This window comes from Myotis brandtii, unplaced genomic scaffold, assembly GCF_000412655.1.
Source record: "Myotis brandtii unplaced genomic scaffold, ASM41265v1 scaffold725, whole genome shotgun sequence".
Classification (NCBI taxonomy): domain Eukaryota; kingdom Metazoa; phylum Chordata; class Mammalia; order Chiroptera; family Vespertilionidae; genus Myotis; species Myotis brandtii.
In genome coordinates, this window is record NW_005370862.1 from 199,830 (window position 1) to 222,582 (window position 22,753).

Genomic DNA, 22,753 nt, shown 5'->3' on the forward strand with positions numbered 1-22,753 from the left:
CGCGTCTGGCACTCCTTCAGCTGCAGCACCAGGTCGCAGCAGGTGACGTCTCCTGGCGGGGGAGGGAGGGGAGAGTCCAGTTAGCGGTGCCAGCGCGGTTCTCCGGGCCCCTCGCCGCTGTGCGACGCGGAAGACCATTTTGAAAACGGAAACGCCAGCGGGTTGTTAAGGGGCCTCGTTAAGCCGCGGACATCACGGCTCATCACAGACCCCCGGCCGCCCTGGTCACGGGGAGGAGTGCCCGGGGGCGGCCAGCCCTCACGACCCGCTAACGATGCCGCGGCGTGTCCCCTCGGCTGCGATGGTCAAATGCCCCCCCCCCCTCCACGCTGAGAAGACCCTTTCTGTTCAGTGCCCCATGTAAGCGTGTCCAAAGTCATCACCACTTGCTGTCTGGGGACAGAGGACGGCTTTATCTTACGTTTGCTGCGATCATGATGTAAGATGGCGGGGGGCTGACTGCTTCCTCCTGGATGTGCCTGTGGATCATCCCTGGTCCACGTGGCCCTGCCTCTCCCAGCTCACCTCCCAGCTGCCCCTTCTCCACCTGTGGGGGTAGGGGAAGCAGGACGGGCCATTTCCACGCGAGCGGGCTCTGCTTCCCGCATGGAGAAGGCTGTCCCTCTGAGGCCCTACTGTGCGCAAGGCCAGCATCCCCGAGGCTGAGAAGGCCGCTCCCAGGGGCACCGCAGCTCTCAGGCTCAGCCAGGGCGGGTGTGCGATGCTGCTCCGAAGGCTGCAGGTCCAGCACACTGACTCTGGGCCAGGTACCCGGTTCAAATCCCTCCTCCACCGCCCTCAGCCCCATCTGGAAAGTCAAGTCACTACTATAATGAGGTAATACTGTCCCATATTGTTTATTTATTTTCATTATTAGGATAGTATCTATTTTCATAAATTGACCTCTGTATGTAATAATCAAGCTATGTATATACTTTATGTAATCAGATTTTATAGGAGAACATATCTGCATTATTAAGATACATGTTGAAATCAAGGTAATGACATCATAAAACATGAGCAGCGTCGCTGTCATTCTGGCTGGGACCGCTGTTGCCTGGCAGTCGTTGGAACGATACACCGCGTTTCCCCTTCTTGACCAGCATGAATGGGAAACGGGCAGGTGAGCCTGCCGGGGGCTCGCTGAATGCAACCACGGGGACGCTGGAGTCACAACTGCTGGGGGAAGCGCATCTTTGGCCTCCGCTCGGCGGCCACTGGCCTCCAGCCAGACCCTGGCTGGTTTCACGCGGAGATGCGTGAAGGAAATGAGCCACATGAAAGAGCCCATTGAAGAGCTTAATAAATGCGACCAAAGATGGGGCCTACGGCGTGAGATACAGAGTCAGGGGTGTAAAGCGCTGTTGGGAGCTCTGATCACAGAACCCCCTCCTCAATGCGCTCTCAGGACTCTGGCCGGGGAGTCCCCGGTGTGGGGCCGGGGCAGGGAGCAGACAGGCCTGACCCAAGACACCTCCACTTCCTGCCTCTCAGGTTGGCCCTGGTCCAAAAACCCCACAGCCAGACCCTCATTTCCTGAGCAAGGTCTGGAAGCCCCATTTTGTGGAGATAGAAATACCTCCCAGGGTCCCAGGTCAGAAAAGGAAGTGGATTGCAAGCCGTGGGACCTCGTGGAAAAGGCGCAGGCTCTGCCCCTCAGCCCTGCGGGGCCGCCGGAGGCCCGCTCGCCTGGCGCACATCCCTTTTCTGGTTTTCTCTGCGCTTCTTACAAACCTCAATTGTGCCAACCCCCACCCCGCTGGACACCGAGGCCCCGTGTGCAGCCTCTGCTAAGAACGCCGCTCCCTTTGAAGAACGATTTTTAAAAATCAGACTCGAGACACTCCCTGGGCCTCTGAGGAGAAGCACAGGCGCATGGAAATAGCAACGAAGGAGAAATCTCAGGGCCAAGCGAGGCGGCATCCCGGCCGGCTGCAGACAGCGAGAGCCTGGCGCTGGCTGGCCTCTGCCTTCCTCGCCCCGGACCTCGAGGCTTACACCGCTCCTCCCCGTCCCGTCTCGTCCCCTCCCCAGGTGACCATCACGTCCCGATGAAGGAAACAGATGGTGTCGCCGCAGACAGACGCTCCGCCCATCTCCCCGTTTCGCGTGGACTTCCTGAGCTATTCCTCGCTGGTCACTGAGAGCAAGTCATAGAAAGCAAACAGGCTTGGTGGGTGAGCTGGCCCGAGAGAGCCCTCAGCTCCAGGAACACGGAAATGTGTGTAACTGTCTCAAATGCTACGTAAGCACCTGAGTCTAGTAACAGCGTTTCCCCTTCGGCTGCAGAGGGGAGGATGTCTCTGTGGAGATATACTTCTCACTGTCTTACTGAAAACCATCATTTTGGCCCGACTAGTGTGGCTCAGCAGTTGAGCACCGACCTATAAACCAGGAGGTCACTGTTCGATTCCCAGTTAAGGGCACATGCCCGGGTTTCAGGCTCGATCCCCAGTGTGGGGCCTGCAGGAGGCAGCCGATCAATGTCTCTCTCTCTCTCTCTCTCTCTCTCTCTCTCTCTCTCTCTCTCCCCCTCCCTTCTTCCCTCCTTCTCCCTTCCTCTCTGAAATCAATAAAAATATATATATTAAAAACAAAAAAGAAAATCATCATTTTGGAGCCATGGGAAGAAGTCACTGAAAATGACAAGCTGTTCCCGAGACAATGTGTCCTCTATCCGCCGGGGGACCGGAGGGAGGCCACACTTCCATTCCCGCGAGCTGTCTCGTGTCGGCTGGGGAGGAAGCGCCTCCTTTCTGGCATTTACAAATGTTCGGTCCATGCAGCTGAGGCTGTTTCACATCCCGGGCACCACGGGCAGCGAGTTTCGCAGATGACTTGGGGAGGGGGCGTGCACTGTACTTTCCTATGCCCACCCCACCCCGCCCCCTTTTGGGGATCGACTACCCAGCTTATGCATGATTTCAGAACAGTAGGAAAAAGGGTACTTGATTCGTTCTCATCCTGCGTTTAAACCTCTCAGTGCCCCCACACATGTCCCTAACGCTTCTCTCAGGAAGGCCCGACGCCAGGTGTCACACCCTCGGGTTCTGCCCGGCTCCTGCCGCCTTTGTTCCTCACCTTGATCCCTTTCCAAGGGATCTTTTGGGCCACACTGGGAACACAGTGCCTTTTAAAGAGCACGATTCCAGGCACAGACTGTCTGTAGGGAGCATCGGCGCTGGCTGATGGAAGACAAATGCTTATTAGAATGGCCATTGTTCACATCTTGCATGTGAGCCTGAGGGGAGGCGGGGTGTTGGCACTGTTTTGCCCGTGTCTGTAAGTCTGAAATAGTTCGAGCTCAGATGGGTTTTTGAAGGGTCACCGGTGACGGGGGAGAAGAAACTTGGCAGAGGGGTCGTTTTTCATGGACTTGAAAGTCGCTTCCCAGAAACTGAATGTGACTCACTCTCTCTGCATCTGTCAATCTACCAGACGCGGCACAAACGTGTTGGCAAACTCCTGTGCTGCATTTGTTAACACATCCGATGCTGCTCGGCACGGTTTACGGTTCCAGCCATCGGCTGCTGGGCAGAGACGGGCCATCAGCTACTCGGACTCGCACCCGGGTCAGCTCCGTTCCCTAAGCACCTGTGCGGGCCCTGGGAGCGGTCGGGGCACGGGCTCTCCCAGGATGGCCACGTGTGCAGCATGACATCATTTCAGAAAGGTGGAAGGTATTTCAAATACAAATGAAGGAGAGGATTTGGAACAAAAAGTGTCTCCTCCCGCCTGGCTCCACCTCCCATTAACCATATGACCGTGCACAGGTCACCCAGCCCAATCCGGCCTCAACTTACTCATCTGGACAATGGGATAATAACCATCCCATCCTGGGAGGGGGAACTGGGCGCTGTGAACTCAAAAGGAAGAGTGCGCTGAGTGAAGGTGAGTGTTACGGTTTAACCAGCCCTAAGATAGCCCGTAGGTGATCCCTCCTATGATGTAGGTCGACCCTCATTTCAAATGCAGGAGGAATTGTACACCCAGGAAGACACAGGCGGGGAGACAGTCCGCTCCCTCCTTGACCAGGTCCCTGCCCGCGTCCCAGGCTGCTTTTCCTGCCCATTTTGTTAAACTAACTGGATGCAGGCCCGTGAGGGGCACTGTGGGTTGGAGGTTGTGCCCACCTTATGTGGGGCAAGCCCAGCCGTCCTCCTGGGCCCACGGGAACTCTAGGGGAGGGGGGCTCTGCTCTCCAGCCCCGCGGACTCTGGTCTTGTCCCTTACCTAGTGCCCTGTCCGGGCTTCTCCGCTGGGAAGCAGGCCAGAGGGAGGCATGCGGAGGTCACTGCAGGGCCCGGAAGATCTGCGACCCTCAGGTGACCTTCACATGCAAAAAGGGGCCTGAAGGGCAGCCCGGCCCAGCCCTCTGAGCCTTCATGTTAAGCTGCCTCACCTGCAAAGGGCCCCGGCTCTTGGGCCAGGTCAGGGGGATGCTAAGATCTGCACTGGGAAGGGGGTGAGTCGGGGAGCATCGGTGGGGTTCCTGCCGAACCTCTGCTCTGCCCTGACGGTCCTCAAGGTGGGCGCACGCGTACAAACACTCAGAACCTCTCAGAAAAGCCCCGTCGCGGTGGGACCAGCTCTGGGGTCACAGGGGTGTGCCCTGGGACCGGGGAGGAGAACGCAGCGAGAATCAGCAAGGCAGGGGGTTCCCCACCAGCCGGCAGAGCCCACCCTGCCCAGATCTGGAGGGCTTCGGGGAGCCCCCTCCCGAGGGCTTCGGGGACCCCCCTCCCACCCCGTGAGGACACAGCGATGACGTGCATGCGCGGCGGCCAGGCCTCCTGAGGCCACAGCCTGCGGTTATTTATACACTGGGGGGGGGGGGGGGGGGGCGGCACGGGATCCTTTTCCTCCATGAAGATGCCTTTCTCCCATGAACGCTAATGAGAGCCAAGTGGCCACACGGACGGCCTTTTGTTTTCCAGATTGTCTAAAAATAAAATGCGCTGAAGAAAAACACATGTATTGTTTCTATTTGCGATGGTAAAAACACAAACCCAGAGGAGACAGAGAGTGGCTGCCCCGGAGATCCAGCTCCTTCCCGGGTCCCCGCAGGCGGGCGACCTGTCCCGGCCAGGCCCAGCGGCCGGACAGCAGCAGCTGCCACTCCAGGTGTGGGCGAGGCAGTTTCGGGAACGCCCTGTGGTCCCTGGAAAGTACACGCCCCCCCGCCCCTGCTTGATGGCCAGGACGTGAGTTGTCAGGGCAGGCCCTGTATTGAGGTTCCACACAAGAGCTGTGGTCCCGGAACGTTGCCGGTAAAGAAGATAACGGAAGAGGGGGTTTCACAGAGTCCCGATGACTCCCGTTCTACATGTGCAGTTACCAGGAGGTACGGCAGGAAAGCAGACGACACCCCTCGGGGAGCATAACATCACACTCAGACACACCCACGTCCTTTCAAAGGCCCGTGCTGGCAGGAAAGGTGGCGATAAAGTGTTAACACCCATCAAAACCCTGACAGCACCACGGGCCACGCTCACCCTGTCACCGCACAGCCACCCTGCACGTGAACTTCCGGTCGCCTCGTCTCCTCGAGCGTGCTGTTCCCAAAGCGGCCACATCTGGGGAATGTGAGGCAGGAGGGGGATGCCTTGGCCCGGGGGCCCTCCCACCCTCGCCCTCATGATGGCAAAGCCATGCCAGTCCAGCGGAGCCAGTGCTGGACCTCCGCGGCCTCGAGGAGACCTGGAGACGAAGCCCGTTCCTGACTGGCCCGGCCTCGTCTGCGCTCCTCTGGCCTGTTTTCCTGAGCCGCTCGCTCTGCTCAGGGGCTGGCGGGAGCCTTCCTGGCCCTCCCTGGGCCGGCACAGTGGCAGGTGCTGCCAGCCACGGGGCTGCAAGGGCCCAGGGGCAGGGGACCGTGGGGCTGTGTGCGCCCGCTCAGTGGGACGGGCGTGAGGGAAACCTCACTCGGACAAAGCTCATTATGGCCACTTCACCGTGGACATCAGTTCCAGCCCTTTTCTGCTCCGAAAGCGTTTATGAACTAAGTGGGAAACTTGAGCGGTTCCGACTTCCCGTGCTCTCTGCACTCCGTCTGAGCAGACGGCCAGATGGGTAGACAATTAGACAAAAGCCAGGTGGGTGGAGGAGTGCAGACAGAAGCAGAGATCAATTACACTCCGACGGAAACCGGTTCCTTCCGACGGAGCCGGCCCTTGCGGCGACGGCTTTCCCCTGGATTTGAAATTACCCGTTTCCCAGCCCTGACTCGACCACCAGCCTCGCCGTGTGAGGGAATTCTCAGGAAGGAAGCCGGAGATCCGCTTCACAGGCCACGCGGCCCAGACAGCAAACCCCGGCGCGTGTGTCATCAGGGAAAACGAGATGGGCAGACTCCGTCTGCGATGCGAAGGGGGTTGCATTTCCTGGCAGGAAACATCACCCGCATCTTACGTGGACGTTTCTCTGCTGGAAAAGGAGTTAAGGGATGAATTTGGTTTGGGGGACGCTTTAATTTTAAGTGCCCTGCCCCGTGACACGAGGGACTCTTGCAGAATAACACGGAACAACACGCAACGTTCACAAGTTCACTGCCTTCCGGGATGGCCGTCGGGGAGGTGGTGTTGGCTGAAGCAGTCACGGCATGTGGCTCATATCCCAGTGAAGTCGTCGTGAAACGCATCTTTAAAAGGCAAGACCGTTCACCATGCTGATAGGCATGTGGCCGGCAGATTTGAATAGGCGGGGACCCCTGGGAGTCACATGGTATCAGACCGACAGCCCTCGTGCTTAGCAGGTGGAGCCGAAGTGAACTGCGCTGTTGGGCACTTGGCATCCTGGGCTTTGCTGGTCCTGTGACTCACACTCCCATGTCTTTGGGCTGAGAAACTAATTCAACTCGGCAGCAGGGACTCGGGCTTGTGTGTGTTCAGTTTCAGGACGTCACGACGCTTCTCATCCAATTACATCCCCTTAAGAGCCCTCTTCCGCCTTTCCCTGCGGACCTCGGACTCGGTGCCCGTGTGCTGGCGCGCTCGGTGCTGAGGACAGAGGCCGAGCGCTCACCTGCCAGCCGGGAGCCGGGCCCCAGAGCTCGATGGTGTCTCAGTCCAGTCCAGGTTGTCTGAAATGCCAGCCTCTGGGGTGTGGTTCGACATCATCGATGGATTTCTACCAGGAAACCCCCAGGAAACAGGCGTGCAGGCAAACCCTGGCTCTCGGATGCCTCCCATCGGGGACAATTCGGTTCTCGACCAGGTTGTTCACGGGGGAAAAGGTGTCGTGGTTAACTTGGGTTCTGGACCTGAAAACCCTTTCACGCCGACCCCTCAGCATGGCAAGAAGCGGGCCTCAGGCCACAGACAAAGGAGAGAACTCGCCAGTACGTGTCAGTTTACAGCTAATCCCGTGTTGTTAACATCTCAGGAGCTGCGTTGTGAACATAGATATAGTTTTGCTTTTATTGCTGGTGAAATGGACAATTAGCACAATTTTAAAGAGGCCATCAAGAGCGCTAATGTTGCCAAGGGTGTGCAGGAAACAATGACCACAGGCCGTTGACGAGGGAGAAGAACTGCTGTTGATTGGGATAAAGGAGAGCCGTCAGCTGGTGACAGCATTTCGGAGGCAGTGACACGCGAAAAAGCAAAAATGCTGCATCTGACCCCCTGGGTGAGTGCGGGGAGTGACTCCTTTAGGCCACGAGCGGGCGGTTCCATACATTTAGGAAAAGACGTGTTTACTGATGGACTACACAGTGCATTAGACATGTCCTGTATGTGAGGAAGGTAAAAACGGGGGTCATCTGGGGGGTCTGCAACGAATTAATTCAATCTACATGAGTTCTAATGGGGAAAATGACTCGGTTTTCAAATTGCCTCTTGCACAGCCGTCCGTAACGAATTAAGTTCGAGGACCGAGGTTCCACTGGGCATCTTCAGAGTAAGACTGGAGTTAGCTCCATAGACGCAGCTTTCGTACCGATTGGAGGCAGGGCCCGTGCCTTCCCTCGCGCAGCGGGGAGAGCGCCCACAGCCCGAATGAGACCGGGAGCCCTTGGCCCTGACCTCTTTCCATGACCACATCCTGTTTGCAGCCCTGCAAGCCCCCCGGGGCCCGAGGACATGTCCCATTTGTCCTTGGCTCCCGCCCCCTGGGACGTCCTGCTCCATCGGCTCAGGCCACCTTCCCCCGGAGACGTCACGGGTCTCGCCCTGGGAATCCCCGCTCGCTCCGCAGGCTCAGCGCTGGCCGATTATCCGCGGGACTGGCTTTGACTGGCACATTTCTCTCTTCCCTGGAGCCCGAGTGCATCTTGGGACAGAGGAAGTTATCTTTCCCGTCAGTGTCCCCGGCAGCACGGGGCACAGTGGTTCACCTCTACTCTGTTTTCGGTCGGAGTTTAAAATGTGCGATTTCTGCTTTCCAGGTCTCTCCATGCACACGCCCGTTCCCGCCAGACCCACCACTATTTGGTGGATTCACAATGACTCCTCGTCTCTAAAGGCAGGGAAGTCAGAGGACAATAGTGGGAATGTCAAATCCAAGTTCAAAATGACCTGCGGGTCTCTGCGCACTAGCCCCGCGGATGCGGCTCACCGTCAAGGTCCACAATGACATGGAAAAAATAACATCCTCGCCCGAGGACTAACAACAACCACCAAGAGTATAATGCATCATGATGACTAGAGTTTAACCTAGAAGTATATAGTTCATTTACATATGCAAATCCATGTCATTCCCCATGTTTACCAAATAAAGGAGAAAAGTCCCAGTATTATCCTAATAGGTGCATAAAACATATGTCAGTCTTCAACATCCACGCGCTTTAAAAGAAAGCATTCATGAAATTAGGAATGGAGACAATGGAATAACCTGAATAAAAAATGGGCAAAGGATTTGAATCGACATTTATCCAAAGACGACGTGTAAATGGCCAACAGGCACCCAACAAGATACTCCACATCAGTAGGGAATCGTCAGCACCATCACGAAATACTACTTCACAGGCAGTAAGATGGCCGTTATCAGAAAAATAAGAAAACAGCAAGTGTGAGCAAGGGTGTGGGGAAGCTGAGAAGCTAGTGCCTTGCAGGCGGGGATGTGACGTGGTGCGGCTGCTGTGGAGAATGGAGTGGCGGGCCCTGGCCGGTGTGGTTCAGTGGATAGAGCATCGGCCTGAGGACTGAAAGGCCATGTCTTTGGGCTGAGAAACTAATTCAACTCGGCAGCAGGGACTTGGGCTTGTGTGTGTTCAGTTTCAGGACGTCACGACGCTTCTCATCCAATTACATCCCCTTAAGAGCCCTCTTCCGCCTTTCCCTGCGGACCTCGGACTCGGTGCCCGTGTGCTGGCGCGCTCGGTGCTGAGGACAGAGGCCGAGCGCTCACCTGCCAGCCGGGAGCCGGGCCCCAGAGCTCGATGGTGTCTCAGTCCAGTCCAGGTTGTCTGAAATGCCAGCCTCTGGGGTGTGGTTCGACATCATCGATGGATTCTACCAGGAAACCCCCAGGAAACAGGCGTGCAGGCAAACCCTGGCTCTCGGACGCCTGCCATCGGGGACAATTCGGTTCTCGACCAGGTTGTTGGCGGGGGGAGGGGAGCGGAGAAGGTGTCGTGGTTAACTTAGGTTCTGGACCTGACAACCCTTTCACGCTGACCTCTCAGCATGGCAAGAAGCGGATCTCAGGCCACAAAGGAGAGAACGCGCCAGGACAGGTCAGTTTACAGTTAAACCCATGTTAACATCTCAGGAGCTGCGTTGTGAACATAGATATAGTTTTGCTTTTATTGCTGGTGAAATGGACAATTAGCACAATTTTAAAGAGGCCATCAAGAGCGCTAATGTTGCCAAGGGTGTGCAGGAAACAATGACCACAGGCCGTTGACGAGGGAGAAGAACTGCTGTTGATTGGGATAAAGGAGAGCAGTCAGCTGGTGACAGCATTTCGGAGGCAGTGACACGTGGAAAAGCGAAAATGCTGCATCTGACCCGCTGGGTGAGCGCGGGGAGTGACTCCTTTAGGCCACGAGCGGGCGGTTCCATACATTTAGGAAAAGATGTGTCTACTGATGGACTACACAGTGCATTAGACATGTCCTGTATATGAGGAAGGTAAAAACGGGGGTCATCTGGGGGGTCTGCAATGAATTAATTCACTCTACATGATTTCTAATGGGAAAAATGACTCAGTTTTCAAATTGCCTCTTGCACAGCCGTCCGGAACAAATTAAGTTCGAGGACCGAGGTTCCACTGGGCATCTTCAGAGTAAGCCTCGCGTTAGCTCCATAGACGCAGCTTTCGTACCAATTGGAGGCAGGGCCCGTGCCTTCCCTCACACAGCGGGGAGAGCGCCCACGGCCCGAATGAGACCAGGAGCCCTTGGCCCTGACCTCTTTCCACGACCACATCCTGTTTGCAGCCCTGCAAGCCCCCCGGGGCCCGAGGACATGTCCCATTTGTCCTTGGCTCCCGCCCCCTGGGACGTCCTGCTCCATCGGCTCAGGCCACCTTCCCCCGGAGACGTCACGGGTCTCGCCCTGGGAATCCCCGCTCGCTCCGCAGGCTCAGCGCTGGCCGATTATCCGCGGGACTGGCTTTGACTGGCACATTTCTCTCTTCCCTGGAGCCCGAGTGCATCTTGGGACAGAGGAAGTTATCTTTCCTGTCAGTGTCCCCGGCAGCACGGGGCACAGTGGTTCACCTCTACTCTGTTTTCGGTCGGAGTTTAAAATGTGCGATTTCTGCTTTCCAGGTCTCTCCATGCACACGCCCGTTCCCGCCAGACCCACCACTATTTGGTGGATTCACAATGACTCCTCATCTCTAAAGGCAGGGAAGTCAGAGGACAATAGTGGGAATGTCAAATCCAAGTTCAAAATGACCTGCGGGTCTCTGCGCACTAGCCCCGCGGATGCGGCTCACCGTCAAGGTCCACAATGACATGGAAAAAAATAACATCCTCTGGCGAGGACTAACAACCACCACCAAGAGTATAATGCATCATGATGACTAGAGTTTAACCTAGAAGTATATAGTTCATTTACATATGCAAATCCATGTCATTCCCCATGTTTACCAAATAAAGGAGAAAAGTCCCAGTATTATCCTAATAGGTGCATAAAACATATGTCAGTCTTCAACATCCACGCGCTTTAAAAGAAAGCATTCATGAAATTAGGAATGGAGACAATGGAATAACCTGAATAAAAAATGGGCAAAGGATTTGAATCGACATTTATCCAAAGACGACGTGTAAATGGCCAACAGGCACCCAACAAGATACTCCACATCAGTAGGGAATCGTCAGCACCATCACGAAATACTACTTCACAGGCAGTAAGATGGCCGTTATCAGAAAAATAAGAAAACAGCAAGTGTGAGCAAGGGTGTGGGGAAGCTGAGAAGCTAGTGCCTTGCAGGCGGGGATGTGACGTGGTGCGGCTGCTGTGGAGAATGGAGTGGCGGGCCCTGGCCGGTGTGGTTCAGTGGATAGAGCATCGGCCTGAGGACTGAAAGGTCCCAGGTTCGATGCCTGGTCAGGGCACAGGCCCGGGTTGTGGGCTCGATCCCCAGTGTGGGGGGCCTGCAGGAGGCAGCCGATCCATGATTCTCTCTCATCATTGATGTTTCTCTCTCTCCCTCTCCCTTCCTCTCTGAAATCAATACAAATATATTTTTTTAAAAAAAGAAAGAAAATGGAGTGGCGGGTTCTCAGAAAGTCAAACACGGAACTGCCATGTGACCCAGCAGTTCCACTACCGGGTCTGTGTATAACCAAAGCATTAAAAGCAGAGACTCAGACAGACATTTGCACACCCATGTTCATAGCGGCGTGATTCACACGAGCCGAGAAGTGGAAGCAACCCCAGCGTCCCTGACAGATGAGTGCCTGTGCCGGCAGCAGGATACGACTCAGCCTTAACAAGGAAGACAATGCTGACGGGGCTACCACATGGGTGAACCTGGAGGACATCATGGGAAGTGAGAGAAGCCAACCACAAAAAGACAAATATTGTATGATTGCATGTAGAGGAGGCCCCTGGAGTATTCCAGTTCAGAGAGATAGGGACTCAATTGAGGGGACATTTTTAAAATAAAATAATCAAAATCTGTAAAGGTCTTACGGCAGCCAGTCTCTCACAGCCTGAATCCTGCCAGAATGAGCTGCATCTAATGCCGACGGTTCACACCTAGCAGGGTCTAATATATTCTCCACCTTTCAAATTCACAGGCAGTAACAGAGTAGCTTTTATGAGTCAGATAAGATACAAGAGGCATGACATTTTCTAGAACAAAAGGATGACATATATTAGGGACATTCTTGTAGAAACACGAACTTGATAGATGATTGGCATTTTCAACCAGTAGAGAAATATTATCTCATCAATAGTCTGTGGGCATCGGGGAAAGCATTTTGGAAAAACAGATCCCGGCCTTCCACCCTCGGGGGAGACCTATCCAGAGGGATGACAGACATACAGGAAGGAACGAGAGGGGAATGGAAGCCAGAGAAGGCCATTCTGAGCCTGCCGGTGAAAACAAAGGAAAAGGGGTTAAGAAGAGAAGAATAACATCCGAATGTCAAAAATTACCATCGACAGACATGGTGACTAAATGCAGCGTGGTAACCTGGATGGGTGCCTGGAACAGAAAGAGGACATTAGTGGGAAAACTGGTGCGATCTGAATGAAGACTGCAGTTCAGTTAACAGTGTGGCACCAACCATTGATTCCTTAGTCTAATCAGTGATCCTCCACTGGGGGGGATTTTGCTCCCCCGGGGACATTTGGCATCAGGGTTATTTTGAGGCGAAGGCAATTGCAAAGAAGCAGATACAAGGAAAGCTCTCTGCCCTCCCCCTATCTGTCTAACAGCAAGACATAAATTTACAAAGGGGTCCCTTCTCTCTCCTCTACAAGGAGGGACAGAAGAGAATCACCGGAGACCCTATAGACCCTATCAGCCTGGAGATGTCACCAGAGGAATCAACGTAAAGTTTACCAGCTTTTATCTCCCATTACTTTCCTCTCATATATTTATCTTCTCACTCTGCCAACCTTGGAGGCCTACACCTGCTTTCCCTTGCCCTGTCCTTTCTCCACAAAATTAGTCTTTGTTGAAAATGCGACATATAAGCCAGAGTTCTAAGCCACCACTTTGAGTTACTCTTTTTCCCTGGGTAGCTTCCACATTCAGATGAACACTACATGTTAATAAACATATTTGTTTTTCTCCTGTTAAGTGGGCCTTTTCTTATAGGAGCCCCAGAAAGAAGTTAGGTGGAAGGGACATCATTTTCCATCCCCTACGTCCTCAGGAATGGGGCTCTTACTGGGGAGCCATAGACTCAGATTCCAGCATAGGATTCAGCACAGACATTGTGAAAACACATCCTTGATGCAGCTGATGCTCTCCGCTGCTTAAGAACACCTTTCCACGGTCTCTGATAACAGCCGCTGGACCGTGTGAGATCACTAGGATCCACAGATGAGAGCTGTGGTCCTTCACCCACAGTCACGCCTTCATTACCATGTGGCTAAGACTTAACATGGGAAATACATGACCCTGTGGTAGCAACGTGAAAAAGATGTCTGCATTTAACTACAAACTCCTTGCACAATGTAGTATAAGATGACTTTATGGCTGGTCCTACCACCTTCATTCACCTCTTAGTCTCCAACATGAGCCAGAAACACTGAAAAGTTCACACATTTTAGAAAGATCTGAGCCTCTGCTTTAAGATAACTTTGAAAACAGCAAAAGCAAACAAACAAGCAAAAAACATTAAGCCAGAGGAATTAAACACCTCCCCTGTCTCTCACATTTTTTTCTTTTCTCCAGCGTCATCTACATCTGAAACAGATACCTTTTCCTTACGGAATTCACCACGCTATTATCACTTCCTCTTTCCCAAATCACGTCTACATTCATTTCCTGCAGACAGCTCAGGCGAGGACCAACGATGATTGCAGCAAGCTGAGTCCCCACCACCCACCGCCGTGTCCGGGGTTCCAGGTAAGTCACCTCACCGAGAACACCGGGTCGGCCACGGGCAGAGTCGGAACTGAAACGGAGATGGGCCCCACTCCCACCCCCAGGGTGCTTCTGCCCGGTCCCCCTGATGCTCACTGCTCTCATTCGTGGGGTGCTCTGTAGTTTCCAATGTACAATTCCGGCCGTTGCCCCATCAGCCCGCTACAGGCCTCGAGTCCATTTCTCTTACCTCACATGGCAAACCTGAGCGAGTGGCCAATTAGAATGACTGTTCCCTAAACAACTGTGGGGACTCGACCCACTCATGCCATCGAGAGGGTGACTCAGAAAGCAGGACCAAGTTCTTTCCCCCACAGTGACAGCGGGTGGCTGACATGAGCAACCTCGGGAGACCACAGGCTCTGGGCAGTGATGGGACGGCACATTCAAGGTCATGGGGGGCGGGGGACCCCATCTCATCCACCTTGACCAAGAGCTAAACAAGTCAAAACACCTTCAACATATTTCTGTAACATTCTTCATACATTTTCTGGGGGGGGGGGGGGGGGTTGGCATTACATTGGACCATCTGAAGGACAATAAAGTTGCTCCATGCCAATACTTGCTTATTCTGACTGAGTTCTTAGAGGGAACCAGCATTCTGAGACCTTTTCCCCTCAGCTTTACAACCACGTGGGGGTGCTGCAATTTCCCTTTACTTTCCCCCACCTACCTCCGGACCGGGAATGTCACATGGCGCCCCACCCTCTCCGAGCAGAGAGGCTTCGAGTGTGGCCCCAGGGAGAGGTGGCCTGAGAAAGAAAAGGCAGCAGGCCTTTGCGTGACCCTGACATCAGCAAGGCTTTGACATCAGCAAGGCTTTGACATCAGCAAGGCTTTGTTGGGTCATCAGGATGACCTGTCCCCCCACTGGCACCCAGGTCCTGAGCAGGTGCTCCAGGCCCCTGGCTCCCGGCTGGGCGTGCCGCGGTCAATGCCCATGAATCGGACTTGGATCCTCACTGAGTGACAGTGCTGTCGAGAAGAAGGAAATGACCCTGACGACACAGAAAACGCATCACATGAAGAGGCCATAGAATTCTGGGAGTCAGTGCTTGAGAGAGGGGGCTGGGAGGGTGCACTGAGCGGTCAGCGCAGTGAGCGGAGGATTGCTGAGCAGGGTGGTCCCCAGCCACAGCTGCAAGGAGTCGGCACAGTGCGGCCGTGGTTCTCAGCCAAGAGTGGTTTGGTCCTCTCCCCGACCCAGTGCGTATCTGGAGACATTTGCGTTTCTCACATGGGGGGGGGGGCGCATGGTGAGGGCTAGGGATACTGTACACATCCCACAGTGCCCCACAGAAAATAATCGGCCCAAATGCAGACACTACCCGAGCCTCGAGGGAGAAGGCAACAGAGGGGTGGGGGCCACTGAGTCAGCTATGGCCAAGGTCAAGGTGAGCTGCAGATATAATCCAAAATGTTCCCCTTCAATAGCAACCGTAGAAATGCCAGCTTCAGCGCAACAAAGCATGCATTCCCCCTGGCACCAGCCATTGGTTTCTTAGTCTAGACCAGCGATTCTCCACGGCGGGGTTCGCTCCCCGGGAATATTCGCAACGGGGTCCCTGTTCCCTCCTCTACAGGAAGGACAGAGATCCTCTTGGCCAAGCCCACGTAGAGAGGGTCCTCAGGGGGTTTCTCCGGGAGCCTAATGTACATGGCGCGTCAAGAACCTTACAAAGGCGGCTGCGCTCTGATCGCAATATCCCACTTCAAGGATTTTTTTTTTTTAAAGAAAATCAGCAGCATGTAGAAAAGTCTCCTGCGCCAAGTTTCCTCATTACTATCATCTCCAACGTGAAGAACGAGTAGCAACGTGAAGGCCCAGCAGTGAAGAAATCACCAGGCTTTGATCGGTCCGTGAGGCACATCATTTGGAAGTCCATAAACATCATCTTTGCAAAGTCCTGCTGATATCAGGAAACATTTATGACACGGTGCCAAGTGGCAGAGACCCAGGGGGAAATGACATGTGCAGCTGGAGCTCCGCTCTCTCACAGAAAGAAACAGACGTGCGTAGAGAGAGAAGGGGAGCAAGTTTACTAAAAATGAGCCATGCTTACTTCAGGGCACTGCGCTTCTTTATTCTGCCCTTTGCTGTTCTCAGGGCCTATCATGTGTTAATGTACGATGCTCTCAGTTGCCTCTGCCTGGACCTGCTGCCTTCCCTTCCCTTTCCACCCACGAGACCATTCCCAAGACCACTGCCCAACAAAAGCCCATAAATACCCATCTCCGAGTTGAATTCCCAGAGAATCCGACATGCAGCACTGCAAACAGGGTGGAGTTTACCCTGGAGGACGGATGCCTCAGAATCAGCAAATTACAGCCTATGGGACCAACATGGGCCCCCACCTGTTTTTATAAATAAAGTTTTATTGGAACATAGCCGCGCTCATTCGTTCGTTGTAACAGTGGCTACTTTTGTTCTACAACAGAAAAGTTAAGTATTTGCTACAGACACCATCTGGCCCCCCCCAAAGCCATACTTAATCATTAATATCTGGTCCTTTACAAAAAAAAAAAAGCTTGCTGCGGGATTGGTGTGGCTCAGTGCTTGGTCGTTGACCTATGAACCAGGAGGTCAGGGTTCAATTCCTGGTCAGGGCACAGGCTCGGGTTGCAGGCTCCATCCCCAGTGCGGGGCGTGCAGGAGACACCCGATTGACGATTCTCTCCCATCACTCATGTTTCTTTCTCCCTCTCCCTTCCTCTCTGAAATCAATGAACACATATTTTAAGAAAGAAAGCTCGCTGGCTCCGGATCGTTAAGACAAATCTCGTTTGTAAGGTAAGGGCTCCCCAGTGTTTTCCAGCCCCTCGTGGGACCAGAGGAGCTGAGTCTAAGGCAGACTGTCTGGTGGGCTCCACACAGACACGTGCTGGCTGTGGTCGCGCCTTCCCGCGGGCGGTATACGTGCTCCATGAACTAAACCCCACGGGCCCCTGCTGGGCGGAGTCTAGTGTCGGCACAGGGCAGACACAGCCCTCCGCTGGGACCTGGCAGGAATCCCTCTGTTGCACACACCAAACAAGCCATTACAAGACTAATGACATGGCCATCGGCTGCTAAAATAGTCGCTGCTAGTGTTCGTGGAGAGAAATGGCGCGCCTTAAGGCGCGTAAGGGAAATGAATGCAACACGATTATCGTCATCGGTCATTAGTGAACGCTGTAGTTCATTATTAATAATGATGTATAATAGGATATTGTAAAAATTAAGTTACAAAATTTTTATGAAAACGTTTCTTACATACCATTATATTGGCTGGGCTGCAAAAATATTTGTTGTGGGCCACATGTGGCCCTCAGGCCACGAGTTTGGCATGCTTGGTGTAGATTATACTAGGACAGGGCGGATGGGGTGGTTACAGCGTGGGAGCTGTGCCTATAAATCTCAGGCACAGAGTCCACAGCGTGGCCACGAAGGGCTTTCTTGTCACCTGGGAAGAAATACGTCCCATTGCACAGCAGATTCTGAGGGAGAGCCCCCCAAAGGAAAGGGATGTATGTGTGTGTGTGTGTGTGTGTGTGCACGTGTGTGTACACATTTGTGTATGCAGGGTGGGGCAACAGTAGGGTTACAGCTGTGAGTATGTGAAACGGTTTATTCTTGTATTATTATTTAGTAATCATTGTGCTATTCTTCATGGGAACAACTATAACCCTACTTTTATCCCACCCTGTAGTTGAGGCGTGGGCCCCCCACGGGAGCTCCAGGTTCTGCAGCTTTGAACTTCGGGGCCAAGGGACGCAGAGTCACACAGAATCTCTTGCCCTCACACATTTCACTTCGGGCAACTAAAGCGGAAATTCCTTCAAGCCTGAGGGGCTCTTCGAGAACCCAAATGCACGCCCGTCTCCCCCCTGCACTCCGCCCGCACGGCTCAGGCGTCCCGACGGTCTGATCCCTCTGGGAGTGTGTCACCAGGCCTCACAGATCCCCAAGCCTTGGCTAGACATAAACCTGTCAAATTAATTACATCCTTTCATGTCTGCTCGCATTCCAGCTTTGACATATTTCACAGCCACTTTTGTTAATTAACACAGCGTTAATGGGTGGGAGTCACACCGGGAAATTATCACGCACATGCTGCCCTTCCTATTTTACTGCCGTTACCTTTAAATATCGTCCCCAAGTGGAAAGGCGCTCGTTCAGACGCCAGAGTCTCTCGCAGAGAGTAAAGCAGAAAATCGAAGTTTGCACAGAGAGAGAAAGAGCTTGGCCCCTGGCTGCGGCCCCGTTCCCTCCCAGCCTCCTGGAGCGGGGGTGGGGGGCGCCCAGCAGGCCCGGGGACCCTGCCTGCCACGTGACATGGGAACAGCAGCACTTCCTGGCCAAGCTGCTCCACGAAACACGGCCGAGGAGACAGAAAACTCGGCTGCTGTCCGGCCTGGAGAGGCCCAGCTTTGCTTCCTTTAGAAAATGTCCTGTAATTATTACACACACCCACACACACTCACACACACACGTGCACACACACTCATGCACCTGTGCACTCACACACACATACACTCACACACATGCACACGTGCACACATGCTTGCACATATTCGCATGCACATGTGCACGCCTGTTCACACACATCCACACATATGTGCACACACAGGCACACACATACACATATGCACACACACACACACACATACACACACGCTGTATTATGGAGCCAACCCACAAATATCAGCCATCTGATTGACAATGAAAGGGCAGGCTCTGGGCACCGTGGGATGTGCAGACGCTGGGACCAGAGACAACCTCTGGGGCGGGGCCCTGTCCTCGCCTGCTCTGGGAGGATGCAGGCCCACCCGACCCTAAGGTGACCTTGGCCACAGTTTCTGCCTCTGCACATGCTCTGGACGTGTCGTTGGAACAAAGCTTGAGGGGCCAGCCTCTCCCGATCCCAGGATCTCATCCCGGGGAGCCCGCCAGCACAGACACCGCAGGGTGCGGCCCGTGGACTGAGAGCTGCTCCTGGGAGGGGGTGAGTGAGGGAGAAGCTCGCCGTCCACCTGGCCGGGCATTCACCCTGGCACCTGGCCTATGGGGGGGCGGGGTGTCTGTGGTGGGGCCCCACCCGGGAAGCGAGCGTCACTCACCTGCCCGGTAGCTCCAGCCGGGAATGTGGATGGACAGCTGGTTGGCGTGAGCACTGGTGTGACCGCCGGTGTGACGAGGAGTCCCGTGGTCCCCCTTCCCTTTCCTCGCAGTGATCTGCCGAGTCCCCGCATCTGCGAGTTCTGTGCTTTCCGTCGGAGGGGGGCCACTCCAAGGACATGTGCCAGCCCCCAAGTGCACCTGCCCCAAGGAGGGGTGCAGGGCGGGGGCCCAGCGCGGGCCCTGGAGGCCGGAGCCCTCCGCCAGCTGCGGCTTCAGGCTGCTGCTGATTGGCCCTCCGGTGGCTGGGCCGTCTGCCCCATCTGGTGTCAGTCTGTGAGAACTGCAGTTTAGGTTGAGCGACAGGACGGCCCTGTGCGTTTGGGGGCCGGCCAGCTGAGTTGGCTCCATGGGGATGGAGGGGGACCCGTCCGGAGAGCAGGTGGCGTTGGGGCACCGCCGCGACACCCTGAGGTGCACACAGGAGCTGAACAGCAGCGGGCCCTGCCCCGACCGCGGGCGGCCTGGGGAGAACCTGTCCTCCCCGCGGTCCACGCTGGCCACCCAGTACTGGTGTCCATCACACAGCCGTGCGTGGGCCTCCGGGAACCCCAGCCGCATCACAGGGCTGCTTCCGGAGGGTTCCGTGCAGGCGAGAGGTCCGTGGTGCCGACCTGGGTCAGCGCCGCTGGCCAGAGCAGGGGGGCCCCTGAGCTGAGGGTCCTGGGCCCGGCACCGGCTGCACAGCGGGTCCCCCCCGGTGCCCCACACCAGGGCCCGGGCTGGGGGGCCCACACGCCGGGCCGTGATGGTGATGGATGCAAACCCCTTCTGGGGGATGCTGCCCGGCTGCTTCTCCTCTTTGGGGGTGAGCGCAGGCTCCGGTCCTTGCACCCCGGCCGGTGGCTGAGGTCCTAGCTGGCCGGGAAGGAACGCGAAGGCCCTGTTGATGGTGACCCCGCTGCGACTGGCCAGAGCGCGCTTCCCGGGCCACGTGGGCGGCTGAGCGGCAGCGCACAGCGCGGGCACGGCGGCCCCCTTCTCCTGGGGCTTGTTCTCATCGATCAGCTGCGAAATGACTAAGGACGAAATCATTTTCGTGTTTTGTGATGTCAGCGTCTCCTGCAAATGGAAAGAGATCGGAGTTATTCCAGCCACTTGTTCCAGCGTCCGCCCCAGCGCCGGCGCCGCGGCTTCTGTGCACGCAGCCCGGACCTGTGTGCGGACTGACTGCCGTTCTGGGCGCATCCCGCTGCCTGCGGAATCCTCTTCTCCCCGGGTGTGTCCGCTCTGTTTATTATGGCGTTTGTGGGAGGGGAGCGTCCCATTTCCGTAATCACAGGCCCCGGAGCACTGGGTCAGACCCACGGCCCACAGGCTGGGCTTGACAATCGTGAACTATGGGCACACGGTACAAGGTTGGCATCTAAACACACTTCGTGAACAGCACCCCCCTTTTTTAAAAAATATTTTTATTGATTTCAGAGAGGAAGGGAGAGGGAGGGAGAGGTAGAAACATCAATGGTGAGAGAATCATCGATCGGCCGCCTCCGGCACGCTCCCCGCCACTGGGGATCGAGCCCACAACCCGGGCCTGTGCCCTGACCGGGAATTGAACCGTGACCTCCTGGTTCATCGGCCGACGCTCAACCACTGAGCCACATGGGCCGGGCTTCCCCAGACTCAGCTTTGGCAAAAGCCCCAACCAACCAGCCGGGAGGAACGAGGACGGAAACATCACACTCTCGGCTCCTCGCTGCACGGCACAGGCTGGTCTGGGAAGCTCTGGTGACCACACCGTTTTCTCCTGAGACCCGTTGAGTAATGAAGCATAATGCCCGGCCTCTCGGAAGTCGTCTCTGTGCGCGAGGGCTGCCGGGACGAGGAGCCGCAGTCTGCGGGGCGTGAGCAACAGGCACTGGGTCCTCACCGTCCTGAAGCCTGGACGCCCGAGGTCAAGGTGTCGGCTGGGTCCGTTCCTTCACGTCGTCGTCTGTTGGCTGGTGGGTGCCGTCTCCCCGTCCTCACAGACCTCCCCCTGGCCTGTCTGTGCCGTCTCCCCGTCCTCACAGACCAAGTAATGAAGTATAATGCCCGGCCTCTCGGAAGTAGTCTCTGTGTGCGAGGGCTGCCAGCACGGGGAGCCGCAGTCTGCGGGGCGTGAGTAACAGGCACTGGTTCCTCACCGTCCTGAAGCCTGGATGACCGAGGTCAAGGTGTCGGCTGGGTCCGTTCCTTTGGGTCATCATCTGTTGGCTGGTGGGTGCCGTCTCCCCATCCTCACAAGCTCTCCCCCTGGCTGTCTGTGCCCATGACTTTCTCATAAGGACGCCAGTCACATGGGATCCCGGCCCCCCAGTGACCTCGTTAACCTCACTCACCCCTCAAAAGACCCCATCTCCCAGTACGGTCACCTTCAGAGGTCCTGGGGGTTAGAATTCCAACCTATACATTTGGGGGGACACAGTGTAGCCCATAACAGCCTGCAGTACATCCCTTTGTGTCCAGTTCATCTTCTGGGGCGGGGAAACCAGGAAAGAGAGGGGACTGGGGAGCTGTTTGAGGTTCCCAAGGCGGGCTACTAATTTTTTTTAAATGTATTTTTATTGATCTCAGAGAGGAAGGGAGAGGGAGAGAGAAAGAAACATCAGTGATGAGAATCATTGATCGGCTGCCTCCTGCACGCCCCCTACTGGGGATCGAGCCCGCAACCCGGGCATGTGCCCTTGACCGGAGTCAAACCTGGGACCCTTCAGTCCACAGGCCGACGCTCTATCCACTGAGCCAAACCGCCTAGGGCTGGGGCTACTATTTTTAAAACCGGGCAGGTTTTCCTTAAAAAGCAATCACACGCTTTCCATCAAATACCTTCCCCAATTAGGCGATGTCGGCGCGTCACCCCATCTGTCCTTCCCACTGGGTTCACTGAGCGTGGCTTTGAAAACAGAAGCCTTTTATCTGAAATAAAACGAGCTGATGTGAGATTTCGTTCGAAAGGCAGGAAACCAGCTTGGATAGAATCAGGGCGCTCGAGGTCCGAGAGGTGGGATGATGAGCTGGGTGAGTCTCCTGCTTTGCTGGCCCCCCAGGCCCTGGCCGGCAGCGCCCACTCCCGGGGCCCATGTTCTCTCCCCTAAACGCTGCTTGGAGATTCTGATTCCTCGTCAATGTCTCAAACGTGACTTGGCAGAGCTGGTGACAGCTCTCCCCGCTTCATACACTTGATTCACTGTTTCTGACTGTATATTCCGGCCCCAAGGCATGTTGCTCAGAAGGGCGCCGATTCCTAAATGGAAGGAAGGAGGAGCGAGCAGGAGGAGGTCGGAGAAAGCGGGCCCTGGGCCACCGGGGTGAGGGCGCTTCCGTTTCCGTAGCCATTTATCTCCCCAGAGGATAAGCATCTAATTGAATCTATAGCGTTGGCATCTACATTTTCCTCCAGGAGACAATCCCCTGCCCCCTTTTCCATCGTCCTCTGCAACCTACAGCTCTATTTGCCAGGTGGGCCTCTGCCCCCGCCCCGCCACAGTCACCTCCACATCAGCCGCCAGCCTGGGGCTGCCGACACCACCGGGTCACCCCTCAGCTCAGTGGCCTTTCGTCCCGACTGTGAGAGAATTTCCAAGCGCCTGAGCTCACTCCGGTTTGTAGCAATCGGAT

At 55.3% G+C, this 22,753-nt stretch overlaps 1 protein-coding gene across 1 annotated transcript in view; it reads right to left on the reverse strand.

Annotated features, from left to right (window-relative positions):
- LOC102247437 (chromosome unknown open reading frame, human C10orf90) overlaps positions 1 to 22,753 on the reverse strand; it is a 92,638-nt gene that overhangs the window by 10,032 nt on the left and 59,853 nt on the right. Inside the window, exons 2-6 of the mRNA XM_014530147.1 lie at positions 19,096 to 20,215; positions 17,348 to 17,438; positions 5,496 to 5,576; positions 637 to 736; positions 422 to 547 (exon numbers count right to left, since the gene is read on the reverse strand). Of these exons, the coding sequence (XP_014385633.1) occupies positions 422 to 547; positions 637 to 736; positions 5,496 to 5,576; positions 17,348 to 17,438; positions 19,096 to 20,215 (1,518 nt within the window). The remainder of the gene's footprint in view (positions 1 to 421; positions 548 to 636; positions 737 to 5,495; positions 5,577 to 17,347; positions 17,439 to 19,095; positions 20,216 to 22,753) is intronic.